General features: G+C 51.2%; 2 protein-coding genes across 2 annotated transcripts in view; one reads left to right on the forward strand and one right to left on the reverse strand.

Moving 5' to 3' along the window:
* The window catches only part of WNT5B (Wnt family member 5B), a 74,281-nt gene that overhangs the window by 17,864 nt on the left and 31,223 nt on the right, over positions 1-25,194 (forward strand). The gene's annotated exons all lie outside the window — the stretch shown is intronic.
* Positions 14,219-18,405, reverse strand: FBXL14 (F-box and leucine rich repeat protein 14). The gene has a single exon (XM_072873185.1). The coding sequence runs from the start codon at positions 17,763-17,765 to the stop codon at positions 16,563-16,565; it is 1,203 nt and encodes a 400-aa protein (XP_072729286.1). The 5' UTR covers positions 17,766-18,405; the 3' UTR covers positions 14,219-16,562.

Here is a 25,194-nt window from a genome sequence, read left to right on the forward strand (position 1 = left end):
CCCCAGTGCTGCGGTGGATAGGTGACCTCTGCAGGTCTGAGCTGCGGTAGGAAACGTTGCAGCATCAGAGCCTATATGGTTCCCATCCTCTTGTGGAACAATGCATTTTGGGTGTTGTGTCAGCATCTTTTTTTCAGCAATATGTTTTGTTCAGACTGAAGTGAGTTGTAAGCAGCTTAGTCACGTATCCAAGGCTTTTGGTGGGTTTGACTTCTCCCTGTTATAAGTATGTCTTTGGGTTCTGATTGTTTTCAATGAGCACTGATTTATCCTGCTGTGGATATACTGGTGAGAGTAGTCCCCCCTGCAGTGCACTGGGCACGTTGTATGCTGGGGCATCTCGGGGGTACCCAGGGCAGGCTCCCTGCTTCCACACCCCAGAGTTTTGCTGGTTTAGCAGACGTAGCCTGCTAGCATCGCTGGCCTGGAGGGAAGAAAAATTTGTAATATCCAGCAGAGGGTGCTCATAAACAGATATCCCAAGTAACCGGGTACCACTGGTACCCTGCAGTCCAGTTCTCTGGAAGCTGAGCCCCAGTTTTCGGTGGCCGTGGCCATGTTAGCAGGTAGAGTGGGCCAGGAGGAGAGGGTCTGGAGGGTGAACCAGTTGGTGCTGAAGACCTGGTGTCCGTGCAATAGCACTGTTGGGGTGCAGGGTTGTTATTTTGGACTAGCTCTTGTCTGTGGAGGTGGAGGAGGATGTGGAGGTATCCTCCTCGAACACAGTCTCCTGTGCAGTTTCATCTGGAGGGAATCCAGTTTGCAAGCTCTAAGGCTGCTCCAAGTTGTAAACCACCACACAAGTAGTGGGATTGATGGGGAATTTGCTTCAGAAGTGAATCCCTATTTGAACTACAATAGTAGCATGCTCATGGCTGTCTCAGTGTTGGTAGTGGTCAGGTCTGCTGTTGAGTCCCTGTCACCCATGTCAACCTGATCCTTTTTGCAATGCAGGTGAGTGCAGATACTCCAGCCGCTCTCCATTCAAGGCAGTTTCCAGCCTCTGAGTTTTGAACCGAGTTTATGCCTGAACTGAACTCAAACTCTCCAAGCGCATCTCAATCAAAGCTTCCAAGTTTGATCAGGTTATTTTTTGTCCAAGCCACAAGGTGCAATGCAAAACTGTAACTTGGTCCCAGCTTTGCTCAGAAGGGTCACAAACCTTTTGGTGAACCTGGGCTGAATTTGTGCCAAATCCCAGAACCAGGTGTATTTTTCATGTGTTTTTAGGACTGTGTGTTGTAAATGTCACATGGCTCTGAAATGGAGTCCCCAGAGCAAACGTAGCATGTGATCAGAGCACTGGGATTAGGGAAGAAGAGGAGGAATTTTTCTTCAGATAATTATAGGCAGCTGAGTTGCCTGTGGAAAAAAAAAATCCTGCTAATGCTCAGCACCTTTAGAGTACTTGCTGTACAGTAGGCATCACCAAACTCCTCTGCATCAAAGGGGGAAATACCTGTCTGGTCTGTAATCCAAGGCACTCTTGGATTAAAGAAAGATCGTAGGGCACAATTACGTCAAATGCAGAAGACTTCATTGCTGTCTTTACAAACCTCTCTTATTTTCCCTAACGCCTTTCTACTGAAAAAAAATCCCAGAATGTTTAATCAGCATACCTAATTAATAGTGCCATCTCGCATAATTCATCTTTATAAAGCTCTCTTGTGTGGGGTTTTCCACCAGTAGCTCTCAACGCATTTTACAGAAGAGATTCTTCTCATGAGCCCCCTCTTGCACAGGGGGAAACCAAGGGAGAGGGGAAGGTAGAAGAGATGTGCTTTGGTTATGTGGCCAACCAAAGGTGGGGTCAGCAATAGAATTCCAGGTTCTTAGTTTTGGGCTCTGCTAGAACTGCTTCTCCAACCACCGAAGTGCATTTAGGGCTGGATGAAACACAGCAGCTATTGAAACAATTCGGGACAGAAAGCGGAGGAAGGCAGAAATGTAATTACGCACACAGGGAGCGGTCACGTAACCAAATGCCAATGTTTGCGTAAAGTGACATGTTGTCTTTAATAACCACGAGCGTGGTCAGGCACCCATTTCTTTCCTCTGAAAGACAACACGCCGAGCAGGTCGGCACCCTCCGGCATGATGCTGAAACACTGGGTCAGTGTTGACTCAGAGGAAGGAGCTCCGCTGCCTGAGTCACCCGCATCGCTTCCTGAGGGACCCTGGTTTCCCCGGGAGTATCGGCGAGACCCAGCGCTGCCATCCTGCTGAGATCAGATGAGATCATGACCTGAAGTGGTCTGGCTGCAGTTAAATATAAAGAGATAGCAAAGAACCCCACATCTCACTCTAAGGGCTAGAAGGGTGGGTGGGGGTTTTTTTTGTTGGTGTTTTTTGGTATTTTTAATGATTTTTGTCTTGAATTACAGATCTTCCCCCCCCAAAAAAAAAGGGGGGGATGAAAAAAGCTTTCTTTAACTAACTTGGTAATAATAGCATGGTTTTAAAAGTACTTGTTTAGCCAATGCTGACTATATGCTTACACAGCTACCTCTGGCCTGGGAAAGATCGAAACCACAATGGCTAAGTATAGAGGCCTCTAAAATATCTTCATATATACAGTGCCTGAATACACAAACAGAACTGGTCTCTCTTCTGTCTACAGGAGCAATATTTTCCATAGGATTTGTATTGACAGAGGTTTTCCCCCTGGAGTTAGCATATTTATTAAAATAAAAATCCTCCAGAACTTCATCCATGTGCTGAACCCCGTTCCACGACCACCTTCAACCCGCTATAAGAAATATAATCTCTTCCTGAAGAAAAGTAAGCACTTTTTCAGTCTGTGGTGTAGCAGGGTCCTGACTAGGGATTGGTTTTTTTTGTTTTTCTTTGTTGTTTTGTTTTTTTTCTTTGTTTTTAAAGAGAGGGGAGAACTATTGCCAGGATTTCAGCCTTGGCTCATGAGAATAGCTAGTGCACAAAGGAGAGATGCTCCCATCCTTGAAGCTTGGTAGGGTCCATGGACTAAGCAACCAGAGCTGTGCTAGATGCTGGGCGTACCGAGATGCATTTGCCTCTATAAAGAAAGCACATCTGTACACAGCATGCTGCTAGGATAAACTCCTGTTTGCATTTAGTGCTTTGTAGCCTGTTTTCTGGAGTGCAAATATCTGTCTCTTTTGGAGCCTGACCCCTGACTTCTCTGTGTGCCTCCCTTTAAGTCTTTAACTTAAGCTGCCGCAGTCGCTTTTGGGCAGTTGCGGGCAAAGCAGTTTTCTGTTCCTCCTCTGTGAGTGTGATACCTCAAATATGTTCCTGCCGATTCCCAGCTGTGGGCTAGTTTTGTACTGACACAACATATTCTTGGGTGAATGACAGATTTCTCTGCACTGGGGTTGGCGCTACTCGCTTTGCACGTAGCTGTAGGCAGCGTGTGACATTGTTCTGGCGGGAGCCAGGAGGTGGTAGGAGTGGCACACTGAACGCGTGCCCAAATTATGTGCTCCAGGGAGCAACACCTGGCTTATGAGACATGTGCAGATGTTGCATGGGTGGTCCTCAGGCACTGGTAGATTTTCCTATCGTTTCTACCGTGATTATCTATCCTGGCTCTGGATCGTTTGCTTGCACACCAGCAACCCTGGAAACCCCCTAGCTTTCATAATAATACTAACTTGTCCTTCCTTTTTGGATAAAGCAGCTTCTTTAAATGTTTGTAACAATACGCAGCTGAATATATAGACAGTTCTTTCAACACCGAGCCCCTGTCTGACACAATATGTCTGCAGTTACTGCACTCAGGCTGTGTTTTGAAACTCTTCTTTCTACAAGGCCCATTCTTCAGGGAGATGGTATGGAAAGAGGCAGAAATGAACATGAGCTAGGGCCTCCTCTGGTGTTGTTAGGAGGCTCTGACAACTTTCCTGTACTCGGCACAGGAATATTGATGATTATGTTCGAGGCTTCTCTGATGACTTCCATGCAGAGGTCTCGAGTATTTTTTTTGAACTCCAAAAATAAGCTTTTCTATTCTCATAGGTACGTACTACTCTCATTTTAAGCACGAAGCGGCTGAGATGCAGAGGGGTGGCAGGACTTGCCTGCAGTTGTGCGGTGAGCCTGGAACAGAATCCACTCTGTTGTTTTTCCTGAGAAGTGCAAGTCACCAGAAGCTCCCGTGGGGCTCTGGGATGTCTGAGTGCCTAGACTTTTACAAATCCAAGCTGTAAGCCTCTTCACTTGCCTCGCTCTGCTGCCGCCGATGCCCATTGCATAGCTACACACAAGGGCAATACACGGTGTAAGACACGGAGTTGTAATTTCCTGGATGAACAACGTGATTTCTGTACTGCTTTGTAGCTCGGCACTTCTGTTCAATGATGAGCTTGAAATTTTGTCTCAAAAATAGTAGTGATAGTGCAAGCAGGAAACAAGTACCTACCTGTGCACCGTACCTTCTCCGAGTACAGTGACAGTCAGCACGACTACTCTGCTGAGAGCTGGAAAGGGATTTTTTTTCACTCTGTTTATGATTCTGGGACATCCTATACAGGTGACAGAATTGGCAAGAGCCCATGAAGTTCAGAGGTCTGTATTACTCATGCTAGGACAGTTCTGGTGCAGTGTACGTCTCGAACAGGAGTGGTTCCAGTTGTCATGGCCTGTCAGTCCCCTCTTTTCACTTGCATCGTTAAGCTACGCTAGAAAAATAAGCTCCTTCTACTTTGTGTACCTGCATGTGAAACGCTGGTTATCTTTAGCCTGACTAAACTGAGCACATCCCTTCTGTCTCCATCAGTGGCCCCTGGGTAGGGGACAGAAATGCAGTCCCTGTTGACTCCTGTGGGGAACGCTGCTGTTAGATCAAGGGGTATGAGAGCATACCCAGAAGGAGGATAAAGGAGCGGGGCTGGCAGGTATCTGTAAAATAAAGTCGTGGGAGTGCTGGGATGGGACAGAGGGTAGATACTGAGTTATCTACGTGTCTTAGGAAGCTTTGACAATTTACAAGTGGCAAGTTGTATCTTTATAATATCTTTATGGTATATATTATAATAATATTGTAAAATATAAAATCTTTATAACATCCCAGTGAGCAAATCAGTTCCCATTGGGATTCTGGATTCAATTCTTGCAGGCCACAAACATTTGGGAGGATCGTAATAGTTTCCAGACATGTTTATCATACATCTAGAAACCCACCTGTATAATGCAGCATGATAACTGGGCTCTTCACAAGGCAAACCCTGCACGAGGCGGAGTTGAAGCACCGTTGCATTTGAGGTGCATCTGCAGGGAGCTGAGCGTGAGGACGAAGGGAAAGGAGTTGTGGTCCAGGCCGTAAGAGGTTGCCCTAAGCAGAACAGTCATCAACTCTTTTCTGTTGCCAGTTGTGGAGAGCATTAAAAACACAGCTTAATCTGCAGGAAAAATAGAATATTTAAGGTGGACATGGAGAAAAATTATTGGAAGTAAACTGGAAGTGGTTGGGTAGGGGGGCTGCAGGCTATGCCTTTAGGGAGAGTTTTAGGAATGGGTAAGATAAACCCTTGTCAGGAATGATCCAAGTATACTTGATCCTGCCTCTGTGCAGAATTTGGATGGTGATCTCTGGAAGTCCCCAGTGTTTCAGCAATACTGTAAGTAGGGCTTTTCAAGGTTATCCGCGGACAGCAGGCTGTGTATAAATAGAAAGACTCGGGACTCAAAGAGCGAGGCTCTCCTTGGGCCTGGCACTCAATTTATTAGGGTGAGAAGATGGAGCTTGAGCTGACTTTTCACCTGACCTTGCATTTCTAGTGCCACTAGTGAATCACACAGGTCACATCCTACACTACTGGTTACTGGTGATTCTGGGTCCTTATCATTGGATAGTGAAGCTCTCAAGCTGTCTTGGAGAGCAGACTCATCCATCTTCCAGAAGTGAGACACATACAGAGTATCTTAAAGCACATCAGCCTTAATGAGCAATTATAAGCAGGCTAGGCCATTTGTCTTTTTATCTTATTGTCTTAAAACTCTGCAAAAACAGTGTCTGTGTGGATGGAGAGGATGAGGCAGAGAAGGGCAAAAGACCTGATCCAAGAAAAAAAAACCGAGACAAATGGCATTGAGGCAGTATTCAAAATTGCAAAATCAAAATCCCCAGCTTAGGTACCACCTAGCTCCTGGAGGCATCTAAATTCCACAAATGCTTCATTTGCCTTTTTCTCTATGTTTGTCTGGGTTGTTTTTTAAAAAAAAAAAAATTTTATTTTAACACCCCTTGGGTGCTGAGCGTTGTACTTGCGTGCCTGCCCAAAACTGCTTGAGTCTGATCACAATCCAGAAAGAGAGCATCCTGGCCCCTCAGCCTCCCCAGGTGTTTTCGGAGCACACCTAGTGCACACGGACAAGATAAGATCGAAAACCCAGTGGCAGCTGCCACTTTCTTTTGAAACCTCTTATATAGCAGCCGAATGGTTGGAAGGCTCGGGGATCAAAACCTCCTTCGGCATTTTACCCAACAGCTGCTTTATGCAACACGCCAAGAGGTTTCGGAAGGAGATGGGCCCCCACAGTAAATGCTTGTGGTCTATAGCCGTTGCTTGCTTCGTCTACTCTCTTTCTTGCACCAAATCTGGAATAAGCATCCACACCGTAGCGTGGCTTATATGGGGATAGTGAAGAGTCGCCTTTTCTCCTGGCCCTTGCCTGAGGGATGAGGGTTGGTGCCTTCTCCGGGAGGGATAGGTTTGAAGTGCCACGAAGGGAAGGAGGAATTAAAGCAGGTCTCCCGCTTCCTTAGGCTACAGTTTAAAGGAGGGCACACCACTGCTTCCTCCGGGTATGGCTCAGTTGCTTGCACGCAAGTGGGAGCGCGGCAATTTGACGGTAGAGAAGCACCTAATTTTGGGTCACGTATGAGCATAGGCAGTTCCTGGTAGCTCTGAGCAAGGTACAGAGCTCCTCGGGCAGGAGAGCCAGAGGCATTTCTCTTCTGGCTGGCCCATGCTAAGCGTGCTGACAGTAAGTGGCTCCATGCCCAGCAAGAAGTTGTTTTGGAGCCTCAGAGGTGTCTGACTTCTCGGAGGCCGCGAAAGCACTGAGGACCTTAACCCCGGGGATGCACCCTTGGAGCAAGGCCCTTAAAAGCTGGGTGTTGCAGCGCACGCATCTTCGGTGCCAAGTCTTTTTTGGAGCTTGCTGCACGTAACTTGTGCAAGACCTCCTGCATAATGGCTTCGCAGAGCCAAAGCCCAGCCTGTCCGACGGACCACATCCCTGCCTGCTCGTTGGTTTGTCAGTTCAGCAAGGCTCACAGGACTGGAATCGGTTGCTTTTTCTCAAGCTGTTATTAAAAAAAAAAAAAGTCTAGTGTTGCTTCTGTGGAAAAGCGTTTCTGTTCGTTGCACGGTGCTGGAGTGAGACTCGTCTAACCTGGAGCCTGGAGTCTGTCCTGTAGGACAGAAAGGAGGCATGCTGCCCAGCCGAGCCCTGGTTTCACTGGATCCAGCTGCGATGGTTTAGGTTTCTGGCGGAGTCTATCTGAAAGCGGCACAGAGCAAAGCACAGAGCAAAGCACAAAGAGAAGGAGGGTCGTAAGTACTCCCATTCTGTCCTGATAATCCCTTAAAAAATAATTGCAGGCCTAAACCTCTGGCCTCCAGCAAATTTTCCACTCGATTAGAGGCTTTTGTGAAGCTGGGGAAAGGGACACGCAGACTTGCACATTGTGCCGCTGCCCGAAACTTCCAGCTGGGATTTTTTCCATCAAAAGGGGATTTTAGTAAAACCATTATAAGGGGCTTAGTCACAGAAAAGCAGTTGAGCTGAGACAGAGGTAGATTAGCTTTAACATGCTTGTTTTTGGCACTAGGGACAGGGTGGAAGTTACACCCAGCCGCTCACATGCAGCCTCCCCCTGTCTGGCTGAGTCCCCGGCAGGTGTGCGCTGGAGATGTCCCCCCGTGTGCCCCCCTCCAATGTCCCCAGGGCATGCTGTGTCTGAAGCTGGCAGAAGTGAGGGGAAGGGAAGGGAGCGGGCAGCCCAGGCGCAAGTCGTCGCACCGTGTGGTCTGGGTCTGGAAACCAAAAGTCGCTACCACTGGATCGGTCTTTGGTGTGGTCCGGGCGAGTTTTTGCTAATGGACAGGTGCTTCTCGGGAAGGAAAACCGTGAGGGGCCATAGCATTTGCAGCCTTAAGGACCGTGTCCTGCCTGTGCCTTTGATCTGCACGGGTGGTCCCCGAGCATCGCTGCAGGAACAGTCCTGGTGAAGATGTAGACAGAGCAGCTGGGAGAGCTGCAATCTGAGCCATACCTGATGTTGTGATGGGACGTCGGCCTTGAGGGCTGTCAAGGTGGCGCTTTTTGTCAGCTCCGCGTTTGTTTGGTGAGACTCGCCGTCGCCTGAAATAAAAGCTGCGACAGCTGAAGAGTCTGAACAGATAGGGATGGCTTGTTGGAGTGGTTCCTGCTGCTGTGTACAGCTCACACTCGTACACCAGTGCTTCTGGGGCTCTGGGTGGGAGAGCCTGGTGTGGGAAGAGTAGGAAGATGTCCTCTGCAATTAGTGTTTCTCTGTCCTGATCCTCCCTCTCCAGGGCTACCTTAGGCTGGAAAACTCATTTCAGGTTTTGCTGCTCCAAGTGGCAGAAGCCAGCAGGACTGGAGAGGGGAGAGGGGGACAGTGGGCACTGCTTGGCCAAAAAACAACAATAAAACAAACAAGAAAAAAATTTTCTTAGTGTCGAGCTATAGATGGCAAGAGATCCAGACTTCAGGCGGAAGTACTAAATCTAGGATCGGTGTTTTCTAGAAGGCAGCCAGCGCAGGCCAGGGCATGCAGGTCTCATGCAACGATGGGGTGCATCGACCATTGGTCCAGCAGCTGCTCAGCTGCGCCAGCTGTGGCTTCCCATTTTGGTTTATGGTGCAAACCCTCAGGACCCTTCACCATCGCCAAGTACTGACGACGACGAGTAGCGATGGGGTTCACCGCTGTAGCTTCCACCGCACCGTTCCCGCGCCGCCCATCCGATTCCTCACCCCTCTCACCTGGTGCCCCGGCTGTGACCCCCGAGCGACGCACTGGGGACATCGCAGGGGACAGCAACCCCGTGAGAATTAACTCCTTTCGATTAATTCATGTGTGGAGTTGGAATTAATTACTGTGTGAGGTGAGGAGCCTTGGCCTGGGAGGAGTCAACCCGCCGCCCCCCCCCCCGGGGAGCCGGGGCTCCGCTGGGGCCCGAATGGGCCCCAGCGGAGCCCCGGCTCCCCGGGGGGGGGCTGGCGGGTTGACCCGGTACCGGGCGAGCGGCGGGACTCGGCGGGCAATGCTGCCGCCTGGCGGAACGGCGCCGCGCCTGCAGGCGGAGCCGGGCCCGGGAGCGGCGGCGGGAGGGCGGGGAGCCGGTGGGTCCCCGGAGGCGCTGCGAAGTGGGGAAAGAAACCTAGGGCTGCCCGGTGGCTGTACGGCTCCGGATAGGGGATGGGATTGCGGGTATATATATAGGGGATGCGGATGCATATAGGGGATGGCGGATGGGGATGCTCCACCCAGCCCACGCCAAGGCAGAAACCCCGCCAGTATCATAGGCAGCATTCACTTTTTTTTTTGTATTACCACGTTGTCCCCGCCTGGTTTTACTGGGGGTTTGGCAGACGAGCGGGCCAAGGGATCTCGTCGTCCCCATCACCTCTGGCCAACCCGTGTAGGGATCGGTGGTGCGTCGAGCGCTTCGGTCAAGCGGCCGGAGATTTGCCGGAGCGGAGAGGCAGGCGTTGCATCCTGGGCGCCTGCACAAGCCTGGAGGAGCAGAGGAAGCCAGCTCGCCTGTGGCGTGAGCAGCTTTAGGGGACTTCTCCCCAGCATGCGGCAGGAGGAGTTTATAGCGCTGAAGGATGCAGGTGCTTCACGCTGAAGCTGGGGCGCCGGGCGTGCAACTGTGGCTGTCATGAAAGGAGATAATGGCAGGGTTTTATTGCTGCTGGGTGCTTGGCGTTGTAGCTCACCGAACAAGGAGAGGCTGCTGGGCGCAGAGCTGCGATCGGTGTCCCTGTGTGGTGCCGTCCGTACACCTTCGGTGCCAACCTACCAAAGCCCTTAAGTTGCCCGGGGGTTGTAAAGTTTGGATGCTTTGGGGGAGAAAGAGAGGAGGAGGATGAGGATGAACCTCAGATATAAATGTTTTGGGGTTGGTTTTGTTTTGTTTTTAAAGCTAGGAGGGGAAATTGCTTCATCTTCAAATCACTAAACTGTGCTCGGAGACACAAGACTCCAAGGAAGGAAAATAACAAGGAGGAGTTGCCCATTTCTAGATCCAAGTTAGTTTCTGTAGCAGAAGAGGAGTTTGGTTTATATCTCAGTAACCCTCTCATGTGGAAATACTTGCTCAGGGCATGTGTCCAGGCCCTGGTATTAAACTTTTGACACCCTTTCCAAAACACACCCCAGATTTTAGGAAATCTTTTAGGAAAATCCCTTTTCCATTCATCTTTCTGTTGCAAGAATGGATCAGATTCGGATCTTTCGAAATCTCCGGGGTGTTATTTCAGTTTGGGCTGCCACTGAGCTAATGCATTTGGTAGATTTAATTAAAGAAGGGGGATAAGCACTAGCATCCCTGCCAAATGTGGCTGGAGTCTAAGTTCTGGCACAGGAGCCTGACGAACCCTCTCCAGCTCTTTCTTCCGTGCAGCTTGGGGCTGGGGAATTGAGCAGGACGGCCTCGCTGGCTGGCCGTGGCGGGGAGCGTCACGCAGCCCAGCCAGCAGCTCTGGCGTGGGGCCTCGCCGACGTCCTGAGGGGTCCTCACATCCAGCCCGCACCACCCAGTTGAGTTTATCGATTATCTTTTTCCTCCATAAAAGGCACTATTAAAGAGCTGTTGGCTAAAATAATGGGATTTAAGGAAGAGGAGGGAGAGAGAGGAAACAAACAAGGGTCCGCTTTGCTGGAAGCATCCTGCATATGTACGTAGTGAGGCTGCGAGGTCCAAGGGACACCTACCCTTGAGCTGTTAATGGCAGCCTGTGCTAACTTCTAGCTTTGGTTCCAAAAACTTTGGTGTCTTGGCCACCCAGCTCTTGTTTTAACTCTTCCCTGACCGCCAAAGGGCAGGTTCAGGAGTAAGCTGTACTTTCTAGCACGGAGATCACCTCTCGTCCTAGCACAGGCCCCAGGCAGTTTGTGTGACAGCTGCCCTGTGACCCCATTATTTATTAACGGAGAAACAAAGGACACCGGAATCGCCACGACAAACTGATTCAGCTGGACCCACAGCATGGAGTGGGAAGGTATAAAATGTCTAAATCTGTCATGCACGGACCTCCCATGTGCTAGTCCAAGGGCAGTAGGACCCAGGTGGAGCCTCCTTTTCCTCCCCATCTCCTGGGGAGAGGAGCCAGCCATGGGCTCCGGCCAGGGGAGCAGCTGCTGCAGCAGACCAGGGACCCCCATGCACGCAGGGACTTCGCTGCAGCTTGCGAGCCGGCGTCCCCCACCACTGCCCCTTGGTCACCGGCCACCTCCTCTCCTGCCCGGTCCCTTCATCCCCCCTTTGCATCGCTCCTGTTCTGCTCCACTTTCTGCTGCCACTTGTCAAGTGTGGCCCCTCTGCTCCCCAGAGCCACCAGTCCATAAAGCAGGTCCCTGGTTCGTCCTCCGTGCCCCAGCTTGTGCGGCTGTAGGCAAGGGACCCTGCTGCCCCAGCCGGCACGGCTGGGTGGGCTGGGAGCGCTTCTGCTGGGCGCAGTGGTGAAGGCTGGCACCAAAGCCACGGCTGGGGCACTGCGGGCTTGCTGGCACAGACGGGAGCTTCCAGCTCGCTTCCAAATAGTGGGGGTTTTTTTTATCGTTTTCTACCCCAGTTGCCAACTGAGTCATCTTCAAAAATTCAAGAGCGGCTGGAGAGTGAAAATTAAGTTTCCTTGTTACCCTGAGGAGTCATATGGTAATTGGTCTATGGTTGCTGGCAATGGATTGATTATTTTAAGAAACCCTTCTCTTTACTAGTAAACACGCGTTCCCCAGCCCTGGCCTCGCTGGACGGGGGCTGCCTCTGTGCCGGGGAAGGTGCTGTCACACTGGGGCATGAGGAGCACTTGCTCCATCTACAGGAACGGCCCAGGGTGTCTAAACGCTGGGCTTTGGGGAGGCTTTGGTTTCGGCAGCTTCCTTAGGCTTGGGTTCCCCCTAAATAGCATTGTGGGCCACGTGGGCAATGTTCTGGCTTGTTTTTTTTTAAGTGGGGAGAGGAAGTTTGGGGGGTTTTTTTAGGGGAAAAAAAATCCTGTCCTAGTTCTGATTACAGAACTTGTGATCCCACACGTTATACTTAGACATAGATGCCCTGCTATTATCCATGTGAACATGGGGCTTAACAAGAAGAGATGCCATTTTCACTCAAATCCAGCAGAAACAAACCTACCTTATGAGAGATGTATCATTCCCCATCCCTGGCTGGAACTGCTGCCTACCCCAGGAACATTTACATTTACAGCAGTAATGGGAACCTGATCTGGAATTCCCATTGTTTATAAAGTTCATACATACATCCTCTTTTTCGGTCAAGAAGTTACTGTAAACTTTTTTTTCTTAACGCAGGAAAGACAGACCCCACACCTCCCTCCAAGGAAAGGAAGATGGATATAGTGTCAGGCTCAATTAGATCCAATTGTGGTGGGTTTCCCTAAAGCGAACAATGCAGCTTTTGTGATGGACTCCCAGCAGAAAGCCTGGAAGTCTTGGAAAGAGAGGAGGAAAAACCAACACACGCCCCGAAGTCCAAACCTTGAGACAGCCCAGGTCCTTAGGATGCAGAGGAGATAGCGTTTCAAGAGGTCCAGAGTTGGGGACAGTTTTCCGCTTTGAAACGCGGCACTCACGTAAAAGGGGTGAGGTGGTTAGAGCTGGCAACAAAGAAGTATGCCCGGTCCAGCCTCAACCAGAAATACCTGTGGAGGCAGAGGCTGAGCACCCGGGCAGGCCGGCCCCGGACGCGGAGGGGACCTCTTTTGGTAGGGCATCCGACCCACCTGGAGCAGCACCCCAGCGAGGGGTGCCGGAGCGGGGAAGCGCGGGGGAACAAAGTGGCCTGCTCAGTGCTGGAAGTGCTTAAAATGCAAATGTACAGGAACTTCAGACCATCCCCCTCCCTCCTCCTCGGCGTGGAGGAAAGCAGCTTAAATACAGCCAGGCCTGGAGAGGAATGTTAAAAAGAGGGGAAGAATCGCCCTCCTCCTTTCCATAGGGACCCGGGCCCGGCCAGATTGAGTATGCATGACTGAGCAAGCAAGCAAGGACAGCTCCTCTTTTAACTTTCCTGAACAATGGCTCCGGCTTCTTCCACCATTTCGCATTCCCCCTCCTTCGAGGCAGGAAGGGGCAGCGGGGCGAGCGAGCCCCGCCGCCGGGCTGGGGGGAGACGGCTTTGTCGCTGCCCGATAAACACTGCTTAAGCTCCAGCTCCAACAACAATAAAAACCCCACATCGTGGAAGGCTAAAAAGGGACCCCGTCGGGTTAAAAGTCATACGTTGAGGAGAAAGATTATGGTATGGGACAAAGGACACCTTAGATTAGTCAAACTTTTTTTTTTTTTTTTTACATTCCCACTTTACTTCCTCTTTAGTCTTAGCCTGGGCAGTGGAAATCAACCAAGACGTTTTGGATTTCCCAGGTCCTCGTGCACCAGCGAGGACGTGGTTTTTGGTGGTTGTCACTGCTGGGAAATGTTTTTATTTGATGGGTCTTCCACCCAGGGTAGGCGTCAATGTAAGTAAATCACATATAGTAATCAAATGTAAGTAAACCTCTACCATCTACCTGGCATTTTAAAAAATTAAGGAACACAGCCCTTCTGTCCCCCCCCCAAATGTCTTCCTCTACCACTGAATACTCTATTCACTTGCTAGCAAGCTTCAGCACTTCCAGTTTGTCTGACCTCAACCTGAGCTGACCCCTCGCACCGATGGGCAGCTGAACTCGGCTTCTCCCTACGGAATCCGCAAGCACCCTCGTAGACAAGGCTGGTCCTACCAAACCCCTTCCTTACAAACTCTTCATGATGATGTTACTCAACATCCTGCACAGGAGGCACCAGGCTCTCTTCCTTCCTTCTCCTCCTCCGTCACTCACTGGAACAAGAGCGAGCAGCCCCAAATCCCCGGCATGAGCCGCACGGCATACTTACCAAACCCAACACATAGATAGATACCTGTCTTTAAAAAGCACAGACAACACAGATACAGCTTTTTTTTTTTTTTTTTTCAAAAACATACTTCATATTTCCTCTTTTATTATATAAATATGTTTAACCTTTTACTGTAAGAATATAAAATGTTTTAAGAGGATCTTTGTTATTTTTTTTATACAAATTCACAAACAGTACAATTAATCCATAGGGGTCTCTGGGTTTGCGTTAACTCCATGGTCTGGCCTGTTACTGTGGAGGATTTGAGATTTTGAACAGATGAGCAAAAAGAAGCCAAGATCTTTTTCTTTAAAAAACAAAACAAAACCCCAAAACCAAACTTACTCTTCCTCTTTCAAATAATAATTAAAAAAAAAAAAAAAATCTAAAGACCCAGCTCCATTTTATTGACAGAACAGAGATAAGACAGATGAACTTCAGTCTCCTCCCCTTCACATTGCAGCCTCAGGGCCTGCAGGCCAGCTCTGCTCCTCTCCACCTACAAACAGGAAGCCTCGCATACTGACCTTTTGTAGGTGATTTGGGAGGGGAGGGGAAAGCATTTGCATATATCTATATATATAATTTTTTTTTTTAAACGAACTTGCATTTTACTTTACATTTCTGTTAACAGTAGCCCAATCCTCAGCATGGATTCTCACGTGTTACATGTTTGTGCTAGAAGAGTAAAAATGCAGAAGCACAGTTTGGGTCCCCAGTCCCCAGTGAACAGGGAGGGAGAGGCACAACCAGAATGTGAAGGTAGGACACAACAGGGTAAGCTTAAAAAAAAAAACAAAACAAAAATTTAAAAAAAGGGGGGGGGGGGTGTGTGGCAGGGAGAAAAAGAAGAACAAACCCAAGGGGCATTATTCCAGTCTAGGCACAAAAATGTTTCAGTCTCAAAATCTCTTTCCTGTAAGAATTCCAGGGCTTTTGAGGAGGTGGGGGGGGAAAAAGTAACAAATTAAAACGAGGTAGCCAGACATCATATATATATTTATATATATAGAATATATTCAGCAGAAAAAAAATGTACTTAAAAATCCACAAGAACAGCAACTTCAAATGTCTTTAAAAATAAAACCATGTAAGAAAATGAATACTGTAAAGAGGAGAATGAGTGAGGAAAACTGGGATCAGTTACAGGACGTAAGCAAGGGATAGATGGGAGAGTAAGAGGCTGTTTTTGTAGCAGTAATTTTTTTTATGCATTTCAAAATAAAAACAGGTCACAGTATCTCAAATGAAGCAGAAATGAAGCTGGAGATTCTTCCTCAAGTCCCCTGGGTAGAGGGGAGCTAGCCACCCCTTCTACCCGCTCACCCCCAACCCAAAGAGGAATGGATATGTAGCTGGATATGTCTATCCCTGTTGCCAAGAAGAAGGAGGGGAGAAAAAGAGAGAATGATGAAAGGGAAGACGAGTCTCGGTAACTCTCGGTGTCCCCCAGTGCATGGGAAGGCTTAAGAGACTGGGGTCCGTGTCCAGTCCCCACAGAGACAGGAGAAGGAGGAAATGGTATCTTCATCTCCACTAGAGAGAGGGGGAGAGAGAATGGAGTGCCTAGGCTCTTCCGTTAACCACAGTGCAGGATGACACGGAAACGTACTGACAAAAGGAGAGGCTGTAGCTATCCCTAGTCTCAGTGCAGTGGAGAACTGGAATAGTGGGAGGTTGTATCCACCGACAGCAGAGAATAACATGGAACTGGAGATTGAAAACAGATTTAAAAAAAATAATAATCAATGTACCTAGGGAGCAGTATTTCTGTCACAATTCCCAGTTGAGAGGGGAGGGGCAAGCGCAGAGGTGGAATAGTTATTTTACGAAAAGCTGTGTCTGTGCCCAGCGCAGGGTGACTGGGCGGCTGGGTACATAAGTGTAGCTAGGAAGCCTTTTCTGCTGTTGTTACTTTTTGTTCCCATCTCCATTCCCACTCTCCTTTATATAAACCAAAAATAATCTATTCTGAATACATGGCAGAACAAGGGTCTGTCTTTATCCATCCTTAGTGCATGAGGGGATGGAGTCAGGGAGTGGGGATAAAGAGGGGTGTCTCTAGCCCCAGTGCATAAGAGTGTGGGCTTCTACCTCTTCCGCAGGGAAGGATGCTGTGGGAGACAGGGGAGCTCTGTCTCCCCAGCACGGAGCTGGAGGCATGACCTGGAAAAAGGATAGGTGCTTTCTCTCTCTCCTCCTGCTCCCCCTTCCTCTGCCTCCTCCTCCAGAGCAAGGGTAGGTAGGCAGCACAGAAGGGTTGAGGATATACTCTCTTTCTCTATGTTCCTCCCTCCGGTGCCAGGGTGCATGGGTAGCATGGCTCTGTGCGTGCCCCTCTCTCTCTTTCTCTCCTCCATTGCAGCAGTCAGTCAGTCAGTGAGTCCCTCCGGAGGAGATGGAGGTCTCGGGGTGCCCCCTCCTCTCACCTGACCTTCTCGCTCTCAGTCATTTCCCAAAGTCCCAGGTTGAGCACCTTGAGGCAGGGCAGCTGGGTGATGCGCTCCAAGCCCCGCTTGGTAATGCGGGTGCAGCCGTAGAGATCGATGCCCGTGAGCTGGCTGAGGTGTTCGGCAATGAGCTCCAGGCCCTTGTCAGTGATGCGGACGCACTGGCCGATGTTGAGGGTGCGGAGCCCGTGCATCTGCCGCACCATGCGGTTGATGCCCTCGTCGCTAATGTGGCAGGAGCAGAGGGAGAGGGAGCGCAGCCCGTCCAGGCCCTGCGCGATATAGGCCAGGCTCTGGTCCCCCACCTTGTCGCAGAAGGAGACGTCGAGGCCAGATAGCCGCAGGCTGCCCATGGCCAGATGCATGATGCCCGTGTCGCTGATGTTGTCGCAGGAGCGCAGGTTGAGGCTGCGCAGGCTGCTCATGTGCGACAGGTGCAGCAGCCCCGCGTCCGAGATGCCCCCGCAGAAGCTGAGGTTGAGCTGGCGGAGGCGGCCCAGCCCGCGGGCCAGGTGCTTGAGCGAGAGGTCGCTGAGCTTCTGGCAGTCCTGCAGCGTGAGCTGCTCCAGGCCCAGGCAGCCCTCGGCCGCGCTGCGCGTCATGCCCGCCAGGTGCCCGATGCCCACGTCGGAGAGGTGCCGGCAGGAGCGCAGGTTGAGGCTCTTGAGGCGCTGCAGGCCCCAGGCGATGAGGAGGAGGCCGGTGTTGGTGATGTTGCTGCAGCCCCCCAGCTCGAGCACCTCCAGGCCCTTGAGGTACTGGGCGATGCGGCCCAGGCTGCTGTCCGTGATCTGCTTGCAGAGGCTCAGGTTGAGCGAGCGCAGGGAGCTGATCTCCGCCACGAAGGCGTGGCCCAGCCCGTTGTCGGTGAGGTTGTAGCAGCCGCTGAGGTTGAGGCTCTCGATGTCCGCCATGCCCTGGATCACGTAGCTCAGGCTGCGCCGCAGCGACAGGATCTGCACCCGCCGGATGCCCCGCGCCGCCAGGCTGGGGAAGAGCGAGGGGTTGGCGCGGCGCAGGTGCAGCTTGGCCTCCACGCCCCGCCAGACCGAGCGGTGGTAGGCGGCGTCCCGCCAGGCCGTGCACACCTGCGCCGCGCGGCCCTTGTCCCGCACCTCCAGGTACCCGAAGATCATGGCCAGCAGCTCGGGGAACAGGCACGAGATGTGCGTTTCCATCGCACGCCCGCGCCCGGCCGCCCCCGCCGGCGCCGCGCTCCTCCTCGCCGCCGGGCCCGGCCCGCTTCCGCTCGGGGCCCGCCCGCCTTCCGCTCCGCGCCGTGCCGCGCCGCGCTCCTCGCCGCCGCCGCCGCCCTCACATCGCCGGCCCGGGCGGCGCGGCCCGGCCCGCGGGAGACGCTGCTGCGCGACCGCCGGCCCGGCTCGGCCCCGCGCCCTGCGGCCGCCGCCGCCTCTACCGCCGCGCCGGGCGGGCCGCGCCGCTGCTGCCGCCGCGCTGCTGCGGCCGCGCCGCCCCGTGCCGCATCGTGCCGCCTCCCGGCGGGCGGGCGGGTGCGCCCCGGCGGCGGGGGCGGCCCCCGCGCTCCGTCCCTGGTGCCGGCCGCCGAGCCCCGCCGCCTCCCTTTGTCTCCGCGCTGCCGCCGCTCACAGCCCGCGGCCCCGGGCCGCCCGCATCCCGCGGCGGCGGCGAGAAGGCAGCGAGGGCAGGGGGTCGCGCCGGCCCGGCCCGGCCCGCCCCGCCGCCGGTACCGACTCCGCCGCTCCGGGCCCGGCCGCCGGCGGCCGCCTGCTCCGCTCCGCCGCGCGCCGCTCGCTGCTGGGCCCCGGCGCCGCGCTCCGGCCGGGCGGGAGGGGGAGGAGGCGCGGCGAGGCGAGGCGGGGGGGGAGGAGGGAGGGAGGGAGGAGGCGGCGCTGGGCCGGGCCTGGCGGCGGCGGCGCCGCTCGCGTTCCCCCGCCCTCCTCCCCCCCCCGCGCCGCTTGCGCAATGGTACGATCCGGAACACTCCGAGCCGTCGCCCTGGAAACAGCGCGGCCCATTCGCTGCGCCCCGCCGTTAACCGTTGCCGCGCCGCGGCGGCGCCCCGCTGCCCGCCGCCCCCGGCCGCCGCCGCTCCGCCGCCGGGGGCGCCACCGGGGGGGCCGGGGCCGCCTGGGGCGCGCAGGCCTCCGCGCCCTGCCCGTCGGGCGCGCCCGAGGCACGCCCCGAGCGCCCCCGGCGGCCGGCGCCCCCCTTGCCGCCCTGCCAGTGAGGAGAAGTCGTGGCTGGGCGCTGCGTTGTCACCCTCGGATGACTTGTCCCCGCCGGGACGGGGGTGGCGGCGCCCCGCCGTGAGGAGGGTTGAGCCGCGGATGGCACCCCCGCTTCAGCTCAGCCCCGCACCGCAGTCCGGCCAGCCCCCTCGCTTCAGGCCTCCCTGCTCCCCCGTGAGCCCCTGGCGCCTGCCACCGGCCCACCTCCGCCTCAGGGTTTGCCAAGGGCCGCACTGGGCTGGCTGGTAAACAACCCCTTCAGCTCCTGGGGAGCCCGCGGCCGCCGGACCCCTGTCAGGAGGGACAGGGGCTCATGCTGCTGCACACGGGGCGGCAAGGGGAAAGCGGGCCACCGCCTGGCCCGTGCCTGCTGGAGCGTAGGCCGCCTCGGTCTGCGGTTTGGCCTCGAGACTGCGTGATGACCTTGAGGACCGAAATTTGGGAACCCCCTGTCTCAGCATCCCTGCGGGAGCGATAGGAGCATGGCTGTAAATAGCTCGGAGATCTGGGTAACTGTCAAGGTTGCTAGACCTCTGGGTGGACCGTTTTAGGGCCTCCGTGATGGGAGATGGAAAAACTTCTGAAAATGGCTTTCAGCTAATGGTCTCCTTGAACTAGCTCTGAAAGTAGTTGAACTACTCACATAAACCGAGCAATTTCCAGTGATTTCCAGCAATTTCAAGAAAGAATGTTTGAAATCCACACTTCCTACGTGTCTGTAGCCTCGTGTAAACTGTGCATGTTTCAACACTGGGCACTATTGCGGCAGTGTTAAAAACGGGTTAAGTTCTACCAGAGATCAGGTAAGGCTTTTCAAAACAGTTTCAAAAGACCAGGACTGCCCTTCTGTGCCAAAGGGCTGTAAAGAAAAAAATAAAGTTCACATTTGTTCAACACGACAGGGCGCATTTTTAATACTGTTTGGATTACTAAAACACTGCTAAAATCAGCCTAGTTACTGACGTGTTTGCTGTACCGAGACTTTTGCTAACCTGAAGGAATAAGCTCTATTTTAATCATCATCTAAATTTCTCTGCTACAGAAATGCCCGTGGCTCCATCTTCACCTACAGATTCCATATTAGTAGACTCTGTTGCCTACTTAGGAACGTTTAGATTTCATTCTGCTTTTTTCTTTCCTTTTTGCTTCGAGTTGGAGGCAGCGCGAGTTGAAGGACTCTTAGGCTCTGATCCTGCAATGAGATCCCCGTGCATATAAGCATCACTATCGACATTAGGCTGTGGTTTGGCAACGCAGAAAATCCAGCAGTACAACTCCTATTATTGGCTCAAAAATGGGGTGGCCGCATGATGTGAAGCACTGACCTGGTATTCATTCACTCTGCCTGCTCAAGTTAATTCAAGAAGTTTTTGACAGGTTAACTTTTTACTAGCAGACTTTATGCCGGATCAGGTATCGCTGTACACAACTCCAAGCCAGCTCAGGTATCGTCTGCACCCCGGCGGCTGGCATAGGGCCAGCGTAAAATTGGCATTGGCTCTGTATCGTGCACTCTGGCTCATTCAGCAGAAGTGTGATCATGTGCCTTGGCCTGATCCTGATCAAATTTGTACTCCTGGGTGATCCAGCAACATGTAGACCTGGTTTTAATGATCGTGGAGCTGCAGTCCCACACGGACACTGTGCCGGGGTGTCGCCCAGCACGAATTATCTTTGTAGCGTTATTATTTTGCGCTGTCGGGGGGATGGTTAACCATCGGGTTAATAGGAAAAAGATTAGGGGCGATAGATTTTGCTGAGCGGCCGCACAGCAAATCTACTGTGCTCAGACCAGTCATAGAGCATCGCAACCAAAAAGGAGCATTTCCGTGAAGTGAGGAGCAGGTGAAAGGTGCGGCGTCTCGCGGGCTGCCTGGGCCTGCCTCGGTGAGGATTGTTCGGCTGAAGACGGATCACTTACGAGGAGGCTGAGTCCGGTAGACATCAGGCAACGTGTGAAAGAAATGTGGTACAAAGGTGGTGTTGGTATATCTTAGTGATTGTTGCATTACTCATAACTGGCAAAGCTACAAGCAAGTTATACAAGTATTCTGAAAGAGTGCTAATGAAGTCTTCTACCGTATTATCCCAAATTCGACTGCAGAATCTTACCATGGAAGTAATGCAGTATTTCCTCTCTCTAAGCCTTTCGCCTTCAAACCACATTTGAGGGGGAGCAGGGAACAGCGTGCTCTTTAAGGCATAAAAGCTTATCTGAAATACTTTTTTCTTTATATCTTAGCACGTTGTGTCCTTAATGCCTGTTGTGTGTAACCAGCCAAGGTTAGAAATAGATAATGCATTTTCTGGAGACCCTGAAGTTCCCTTTCTCACGTGTTATATACTTCGAGTGTCTGTGCTTCCTTGTGAACAATTTAAGATTTACACATTAAATGGAACAGCCCTGGAATTTGGACTCATAATCCTAATCTACTATGGGGTTGGTTTTTTTGTGGGGAGCACAGAAAGTATTTTTCTAGTAGATTTTTATTGCTTGCTTTATCTAAGTGACAGATGTTTAGAAATAGAGGTTTAGAAAAACAAAATAAAAGTGCATGAAAAGGGCCAATTTATCACATGGTTGTTCAGTTGATTTTGTGTTTTCAGGAGTAACGAAATATGTGCCGTGTTTTACATGATCTCATACGGTATAAATAGGAGGTGGTAATCACCGTGTGATAAACTGCATTTTATTAAAAATCCCTGCCTGCCTCGTATGCACTCTGACGGCTGATCCGTCCCCCTGGAACCGTCTCCAGCATTCCAGCCCCTTGGGCAGCTCCCAACAGCCGCTTTCTCTTTTTGAAAGCACTTGCCAGATAAATGTTTCATTCTTTTTTTTCCCCAGTTACACCAGTGTTCAGCAGAGGCCGGACAGTTTTGCTTGGCAGGGGTTCAGGAGGATCCGCGTAACTCACTTGTGGCTTCTGCAATTGGAAGTAATTGGTGCTGATAAAGCCGCACCATCGTCTTATCCTGTATCTTTTATTGCATGATTGGGCATAACGTCCACCAGGTCTTTCTGCAGCTCCCATCTCAGTCTGCCCCTATTTGTTCTTTTTGCTTCTCAATTTGCAGGGTAACTTTTAGCTCAAATTAATCATTTAAGAGATAACAAATACAGAGTCCTTCCCTACCCTTCCTTTTCTTCTGCCACCCTACTCCATGTGCTTTCTGCATTTTCACAGCTTCAAACGTGGAATGGAAAACTCATGAATCTACCCCCAGGAATTTTCTTGGCCTTTGGCTTTTTCTTACCTATGGGCAGTGGCCACTGGGACTGCAGGAGAGAAGTGACACAAACCCGCTTGAACAATAAAGCCTGTGGTGTGCTAACCCTTCTCTCTCTTTTGATCCATTTAACCTTAAATTAATTCCTAAAGTAATATATTTCCCCACCTTGCCTAGCTAACTGTACTCCTTTCCATGAACTGTCTCCTTGAGGGACTCTTCCTCCTTGCCTTCTCTTGTGCCCCGCAGCCACTAATCCCTCCCATTGCCCCAGCTGACCGTGCTGTCCCACATCCCAGCACCTGAGAGACGAGAGGCAGCTTCATCCGAGGGAGCAGAGAAGACTGCAGGCAAGGGCTGTACAGGCAGCTCGGATTCACGTGCTCCACTCAGTACAGCTATGATGGTCCAAGGGGTGTTAGGCAGGTAGGAGCCCAGTGGTGTCCGCATTCACGCAGACAGTTCTGGAGACCTAGGCTTTCATTTAAAACAGTGGTGTTTTACTTCCCGCCCTTGAAGAAAACAAGGCATGGATGGCCTCAGCCTCCCTCATCTGTTGCAGGGGCTGCAGGCTGGTGCCTGGTACAATCCGTTAGCTAATTTCCTGTGCCTGGCTGATGTTGGGTTTTCAGTCCTTTTGCCCAGCCCACCCCTACATTACTTCTCAGTTTAAAGCGTTTTGCCGCAGTCTAAGCTACAGTGGGGAAATTTCTCCTCTCCAAAAAATGCAACTGGCTTAACGAGTAGTTCAGCTAAGGGTGGTTTGGGACTGGTTCAAGTTCTAATGTCAGCCATGCTCCAGGGGGTTACAGTTGTCCTTCACGAGTTGGCTTCCAGACCTTCTTCATCAGATCTGAAGCATGTCCACAAAAATCAACTAAGCCTGATATAGCCCATGGCCTTAAGCTGGGTTTAAAGTTTGTTTAGTGGAACTTCTTAAAAGTCAATTTGGGGAATGGTTTTTGTGTATGGATGAGACCAAAACAGTCCTTTTGCACTGTTGACACCTAAGCCACCATCTTCTGACATGGCTCAGCAAAACGAGGGTGCCAGCTTGTCGTGGAGAGAATTTGGTGCTCATCAGTGTTTCATGTCAAGTGGACTCCTGGCTACTACCGCAGAGTTTTTCTGCTCTTAGCAAGGTGTCAGAGAAGCTGCGGTGGAGTGTTTTAGAGGTGCCTTTCCTTTCTTGAACATAAAGCAAAAATGATCCCCTAGAACTCTTCTGTGAATGCAACCAGTAATTACATGACAAAGATCTCTATTAAGACCTGTGCATTTAAGTGTAGGCAGAACAGATGTGTAATGTATATATTTTAGATACATAAGCATATATACATACCTATGTGCATGCATACACACATATAGAAATCAGGATAGGGCTGTTAAGTGAATGGATTCCCTTTGGAATTCATGCTGGTCATGATCTTTTTTTTGACCAGAGATTATAAAGAAAATTTAACTAATCAATGGGTTATTTGGAAATTGGAACATTAGGATCCTCTTGCATTGCAGAGCTTTGTTGTGAAGCTTAGGTCACTATGAAGCTTTCCTTAAAAATAAAAAACTGGTCTTTTTTCTGTACTTTGCAGGTATCATGTCTCTAATAGGTGCTACATGAGGCTGTATTTTAGGATTACATGGTTCCTCCTGCACAAACTAATTCTGATCAGCTGTGTATTTCCTGGTGTCAGGGGTAGCTTATTCAAAATACAGCGTACTGTGAATATGTGGTTAGGTGCTGGGGCAAAATTCAGAGCTGATGTCTCAGTACAGACTCCAGCTCTAAATTTGAGCCTTTGGGATTTGGGTATTTTCTTCAGGTTTTGATTTTACTTGTCAGTCAATAGCTGACGAATATAACTACGCTGATACGAGGAGGAATGGTCAGAGGATTTAAAGCGTGGGAGGTCAGGATTATATTCCCAGTTTTGCCATTAAATTGGCCAACGACTGTTGCTGCTGTAACAGATTGAACCAAGCATAAATGAAAGGATCACTTGAAGAACCAAAATAATATATTATGGTCCAGGCAACTGCACTTGAATGTCGTGTACCTATCATCTATGTCTCGTCTGCCCTTGTGGGACAGGACTGTCTGGTGGTTACAGCAAGCGACCTGGGCCCCTGGCCGCAGGCGATTCTCTGACTCTGCCGTGCATGTCACACCCTTCGTGGCTTATACGAAGCTCAGTACTCAATGGCTAAAATCATCAAAGGGAAAGTGCTCTGGGAGGGCAGGATGTAAAATCTCAAACCTCAGCGCTTGCAGTTCATTGCATTGGGTGCTATTTTAAGTGTTGGGCTTTGTCATTTCTTTATTAGCAGTACCAAAGAAGATTGAGATGGCAGAAAATATCTGATGTAATCATTATTATTAAGAGCAGTGGCACAAAAACAAAGAGACCTTTCAGGTAGTAATTGCTTTCATAAGCCATTCCTGGGGATTGAACTCTGAGACCTCTACAACTCGATCTGAAAGGAGCAGCCCCTGCAGTCACAGCAGAAACATGTGTGTCCGACATGCTGTGTGGTACCTGTTACAGCAGCAGGTTTGTGAAATCTTCCTCTGTAACAGCTGTTTACTCCAAAACCCAGCAGAGATGGCCAGACAGTGTGTGTGTGTAACTGCACAGCCTGCCTGGGATGGAGCAGATGTTGTGGCCTTCGGCTGAGGTTGGAGAAGACTGGCTGCAGCCTCCCCTCTGCCGAAGGTTTCCATGTAGTCAGGGCAGATGTAGCAATACTGGCCAGCTTGCGAGTAAGAGTTATTTGGCTTCTTGCTTCAGGGAAGCTTCTTTCTGTCCTCTCTGTCAGAAGCTCCAAGGAAGAAAAGGCATCAGTACCCGGGCTTGTCCCTCTCCAGTCGAGCCTTGCATGGGGCCCCAGGAGCGAGGTCCAGGGACAGGTAATTCATACATTCTTGCAACAGCGAGAGTTAGAGGTAACCTCGCAAGAAGGTAAGCTCAGCCCAGGGAGGGTATGGATATAGCTATGTGATTCTTAAAACACAGGATTTTTGTACCCATGGATTACTGCAGCGTTATGTTTAACTATTAACTCCTCCCTCTCTGGACCGTGGCCACCAGCACATTTTCGGGTAGTAAATAGCATTCTAAAATTGGCATTTCACTAGAATTGGACAAAGTTATGTCACCTGCCCTGC

Source organism: Ciconia boyciana, chromosome 1 (genome assembly GCF_034638445.1).
Source record: "Ciconia boyciana chromosome 1, ASM3463844v1, whole genome shotgun sequence".
Lineage (NCBI taxonomy): Eukaryota > Metazoa > Chordata > Aves > Ciconiiformes > Ciconiidae > Ciconia > Ciconia boyciana.

Excerpts from the sequence above, each read along its gene's own strand:
- FBXL14 (XM_072873185.1), bottom strand. The coding sequence starts at position 17,765 with ATGGAAACGCACATCTCGTGCCTGTTCCCCGAGCTGCTGGCCATGATC.